General features: G+C 35.3%; 1 protein-coding gene across 1 annotated transcript in view; it reads right to left on the bottom strand.

Annotated features, from left to right (window-relative positions):
- Positions 1-3405, bottom strand: part of LOC106871551 (solute carrier organic anion transporter family member 2A1) — a 15949-nt gene extending 12544 nt beyond the window's left edge. The window contains exons 1-2 of the mRNA XM_014918054.2: positions 3238-3405; positions 1658-1850 (exon numbers count right to left, since the gene is read on the bottom strand). Of these exons, the coding sequence (XP_014773540.1) occupies positions 1658-1850; positions 3238-3379 (335 nt within the window). The 5' untranslated portion in view covers positions 3380-3405. The remainder of the gene's footprint in view (positions 1-1657; positions 1851-3237) is intronic.
- Positions 3406-5751: the final 2346 nt, after the last annotated feature.

Genomic DNA, 5751 nt, shown 5'->3' with positions numbered 1-5751 from the left:
TGCGTCTGAACGATAATCCTGTGGACCCTATGTAGTTCTCGTGGCAGTTTTCTGAGGCACGAAACCGGTTATTTCTCAAAATACAATGTTTATATACCAAAAAGATTTTATAACATTTTTTCTGACATAATTTAAATATATACTTTAACCATGTAACACAAGCCTTCTGTAGTCTTTTCACTCTTATTATCTTTTATACATCCAACCACGTGCTTTCACATACCAACTTTCTCACCTATATATATATATATACTTGTCCAGGGTATAACATGAAACTGCATCCGGTCATGAGGCTCTCCAGTTCTGGAGTTATGGGGAGAGTGGAGTCATTTCTTAATGACCATTACTCCCAGGTATGTTCTGACCCGTTAGGGTTTTACCTGTTAGGGTACCAAATATGGGTTAAATAGATTTCCCTGGAGGTAGAGGAAGTGCCCGTTATTCTTAACAAAGGCAAGTCTTCTAAGAAAAAAAAAGACTCTGACATAAAAATCACATTAAAATACTACTAGTCATCATGCAATACTTGTCACTGGAACTGGCTATGGCGACCGAGAGAGTGGCAAAGGCGATTTAAAAGTGTTCTCAGTGAGGTCTATATGGCATTTTGTAGTATTGCTGTTATTATTAGTTCATACTTCAGCGCAGTATACATGTTTTGAAGATATTTACCATTTAATGGGTATGTACTTTTATAAAGACAGTCGCATTTAGGTAAGTGTTCATTATAGGGAGGGTTCAGTTTTTTCTATAAATTTTAGCTAAAGGAGAGGTGAAATTGTCCGTACAACTGTAACTAACTTTTAGGTTAAATCTATTAAAAACTTTGTGAAAGTTATAGTTGTCAGGAAGATGTTTGCTTATTAGTTACTGGAAGATTCTGCTAATATTGGTTTTTTTACGTTTAAGCTGAAAAGCGGGTTATACCATATCATTTTTCCTTTCCTGGTTTTCCCAGACGAATACTTCTTTAAGCTTTCTGTGGAAATAGAATCTGACAAACTAAATTGCTCAGTTAGTATTATGGCAATCAGAATCGCTGTGACTCATTTCTTGTGACAGGTACAATTGTAAGTCTATGGTAGAACGCCAGTTATTCTCAGTGTATTAATCACAGAGTATATTAGATAAAAAAACACAAAGAATGACGATGTGTTTAGATTACACGTGTGCCGAATAACCTGGCACAATGCAAACGCTGCACATTGCAGTATGCATATTTAATCGATCCTTCATATGATCAATTAATTTTCCAGGAATACAGAGCAACAAGCTACCAATCTATACTTTTGCAAGTTTAAATGCTTTTGCTAAATTTTGTATACATTGAGATAATGTGGAAGGAGGTTGACAAGTTATAAAAACAAAAGCATTGTCTCTTTTTTATTACCCAATGCACGTTTCAAAGTCAAGGGAAGTGTCCTTACCAGATACTCTCAGCTTAATGTGAACTATTGGTTGTATGTATTTTGTCAAGATAGAATTGTATCCTAATCTGAGCTGAATGCTTGTATATTACCTTATAGCTTCCTCAGAACAGAAACAACTGTGAGCCAATAGAATTGAGTATGTCATTCCTGTTGGCTTGTAACTTCATTGATTCTTCCTACGCTCTATACTCGCCTAACGCTTAATGAAAGAAAATTAGAATACTTACTGACTGGATTCGTATGTTTTAACTATGTCCAATTTGGGGCAAGTGAGGTTGTAGGCTAACCACGATAAACACACATGTAATAGGAGAACTAGAACGCTCATGCGGTAGCTTCCTGGAATACTGAGTTTGAAGTAGCTCGTCACAGCACCACTGATGATAATACCGAGCAAAAACATTGAGATATAAGTTGCACCTGTGTGGAGAGTGAATTCAGACAGTTTTATAAGTCATGAGTTTTTGAGAGGGAGAGAGAGAGAAAGAGAAAGAGAGAGAGAGAAAGAGAAGTAAAAGAGAGAGTGAAAGAGAAATGGTGAGAGAATACGTGTCATGGTGTTATATATGTTATGCGAGAATAAGAGAGGAAATGGTTAGAGAATGGAGGAATAAAAAGACCAAAAAGAGATGGACGTGGAAGAGAAAATTAGAGAAAAAGGAAAAGCAGTAAAGTGAAAGAAAGAATGTTCCTGATGAGGAGGGAAAATGGGTACATAAAGGTGAAAGGATGACTTGATAAGATGAACGATAAAAATTGTTTGTTGTTAACACAACGTTTCGGCTGATATACCCTCCAGCCTCATCAGGTGTCTTGGGAAATTTTGAACTTGCGCGCTAGCGATTCTGCCAGCTCATCGCTTTATTTAAGTATATATTATTAGCTCATGGGAAGACAGGAGGCTAGCAGAATTATTAGCACATCGGACAGTCCTAAGCAGCATTTCGGGGTCGATAAAATAAGTCCCAGATGAACACTGGGAGTCGCTGTAATTGAATTATCTACGAACTTGCTGGCTTTGTGTCAAAATTTGAAACAAATATTAGCTTATGGGAGGCCTAACTTCGCATATAAAACCCTTCATGGTTTTTTTTTCTAGACATCTTTTTGGGGGAAAGAAAAAATGCGTCTTGTATTCCATCAAATACGACAAATATTAAAAATAAATAGGTGATGTAAATGATAAGGTTATATATCATATCATATCATGATCATTTATCATACTATAATATGCAGTATGTTTTCTCTGCGTTAATATTTTTGAACTTATATTTCTCTGCATTCGATACTCCCCAGTCTCAACAAATAATATTGCAAATGGTATATTATTTCTGTGTATAACACTTACTTCTGTTCTGTGGTAAAAGTGAGATAAATTCATTATGCCGTAAGGTGCTTTACATTTTAACATTTATATCAAATTTTAATTCAGAACGTAGGTACAAAGCTAGTAATTTTTAAGGGGAGAAGATTAAATCTAAACACGTGCGGCACCTTAAGTGTGTTCTACTATAGACCCGGAATGACTAATGCCTTGTGAAAGTATTTGTTACATGGAAACTGTGCAGAAGCTCGTCGTATATGTGTGTATGTTTTGCGTTTGTCGCCACACCGCCTGACGACCGGTGTTGGTTTGTTTATGTTTCTTTGGCCCAGCGGTTTGGTAAAAGAGATCAAGAGAGTAGGTATCAGACTTAAAATATAAGTGGAGTAGGTTCATTCGACTAAACGCTTCAAGGTGATGCCCCAGCATGATCGCAGTCCAGTAACTGAAACACGTAAAAACAATAAAAAGAAAAATACTTACCGATTACAATATTTGCTTGCCATGCAGGCCACCCGAATTGAGTCTCGTAGTATTTGGGTAAAAATGCTAACTTTCCAGATACGTTAAAAACACACAAAATCCCAAACAATGAAATAAGCATCACAGAAGGGTTTCGAATCATGCGCAGTAGTGTTGAAGCAATACCTGTATTATAAGAAAATACAAGGAGAAGGTATTATATAAAATCTCAGCAGGAAATTTCTAAGCTATTTCTGTCGTCATAAGAATTTAAAAGGGTAAAGACCCCTTCGGTCACGAATGACCATAGTTTTGCACTTAGAAAGTTCCCCCTCCGAGGCACCTCGTACATCAGTTATTTGAAGATTGATTAAGTCATAAACACACACACACACACACACACACACACACACACACACACACACACACACACACACACACACACACACACACACACACACGGATATGGGGAACGTATACGTGCGGGCACGAGTGTGTGAAGCAGAACGGTTAACAAAATTCGAACCACATCTACGACGTCCAGGGTTCAGTTCTGCTGCACGGCACCTTCAGGGCTACATTCTATAGCATTGCGTTGATTAATTCGTTATGTATGAAAATTAATTGATGGAAAATGAATAGAAGTCCATCAGGTGGATTTGAACCTGCAATTTAAACGGAACAGCCTTGTCACACACCGTTTTATGCTGATTCTACCTGAGAATTTCATTAAGGGTACATGTATTTGTGGGACGTTCAGCCACTTAAATGCAAAAATAGAGACAGAATATTCGGACAACTGAATCCTCATTGTCGAATGACGGACTACATACATACGTACATACATACATACATACATACATACATACATAAACACATACATGTATGCATGCATACATACATATATATACATACATACATACATTCATACATACATACATACATACATGCATGCATGCATACATACATACATATATACATACATACGTATATACGTATGCATGTATATCATGTGTGTGTATGTATGAGTGTGCGTCTGAGTGTATGTGTCTATGTGTGTATATGTGTGTGTGTTTGCCTGTTTATCTGCATATATATATATATATATGTGTATATATACAATATATATATATGCACATATATATATGTGTATATATATAGATATAAATGGTATAAATATGTATACATATATGTGTATATAGGTATATATATATATATATATATATATATATATATATATATATATATATATATATATATATATATATATATATATATATACATATATATACATATATATGTGTGTTTGTTTGTGTGTGTGTGTGTGTTTGTATGTGTGTGTGTGTGTGAACAAAAGCTCAAATATTTGATTGCAATGTATCAGAATACTGTATCACTGTGTTACCACCACCTGATATAAATTTATAACACCATGTAATGTATGGAATTTTCAACGTTTAAAATACTACACTGCACAGCTACACGACAGTAGAAAGCAGTAACCTACATAGCACCAAAATAGTAAATAACGCTGTTTATAGTATACTACCTTACACTTATCGAATTTGTAGGCTTGTATTGCTATAACACCTTATGTAACGACTCCATAGCCAACACTCGTGACAGAACCAATGGAGTGTCATATCAGTGAAATAACAAGTAGTAGGTCGAGTTACAAGTGACTGAATGACAAAGGCTTCAGTTAGCCTACATATTAGAAATAACAGCTAACTCTTCTTAAAATTACGCAAACTTTAGGTAGTAAATAATTTTGATGTGGGCGAATAATCTTCTGAAAATTTTGTATAGCTTCAGTTGGTGTCAATATAGGTCCACCTTGACCAACAAAATCATTTATAACTGCGGGTTTGTCAGTCATTTTTCAAGTCGTTTACACGTATTCAGTTATTAGAAGGGACACACTCTACATCAGGGATTCTCAACCATTATTTATTCATGGACTCCTTTGATTATTATTGCATCCTGGTGCCCTCCTCCACCTAGCCATTCGATGTTTAAAAACTAGTTTTATAGAAACTTCTTTAAAAGTTCCTATTTTGCAATTCACACATTAATTTGTCGTTGGTTGATCTATGTAAAATGTTGGAGAAAGAAACCTGTTTCTTGCAATACATACCAATACATACAAACATACATCTTAAGCAGAATGTTTTCAGGGGCCCTTAAAAATTCTGTTCTGGATCCCTAATTTACTATTTTGTTGCGCGATCCCCCCCAAATCTTATATGGAGTCTCAGGGGCTATATGGATCCCGGTTGTGAATCACCAATCAAATTATTATTAACATTATTATTATTAACATTACCATCAATATATTATTATTATTATTATTATTATCATTATTATTATTATTATTATTATTATTATTATTATTATTATTGTTATTGTTATTGTTATTATTATTATCGCGGTGAGCTGGCAGAATCGTTAGCACGCTGGGCGAAAAGCTTAGCGATATTTCGAGTGCCGTTACGTTCTGAGTTCAAATTCCGCCGATGTCGACTTTGCCTTTCA

Source organism: Octopus bimaculoides, chromosome 4 (assembly GCF_001194135.2).
Source record: "Octopus bimaculoides isolate UCB-OBI-ISO-001 chromosome 4, ASM119413v2, whole genome shotgun sequence".
Taxonomy (NCBI): Eukaryota; Metazoa; Mollusca; class Cephalopoda; order Octopoda; family Octopodidae; genus Octopus; species Octopus bimaculoides.
This window is presented reverse-complemented; position numbering and strand designations above follow the sequence as displayed.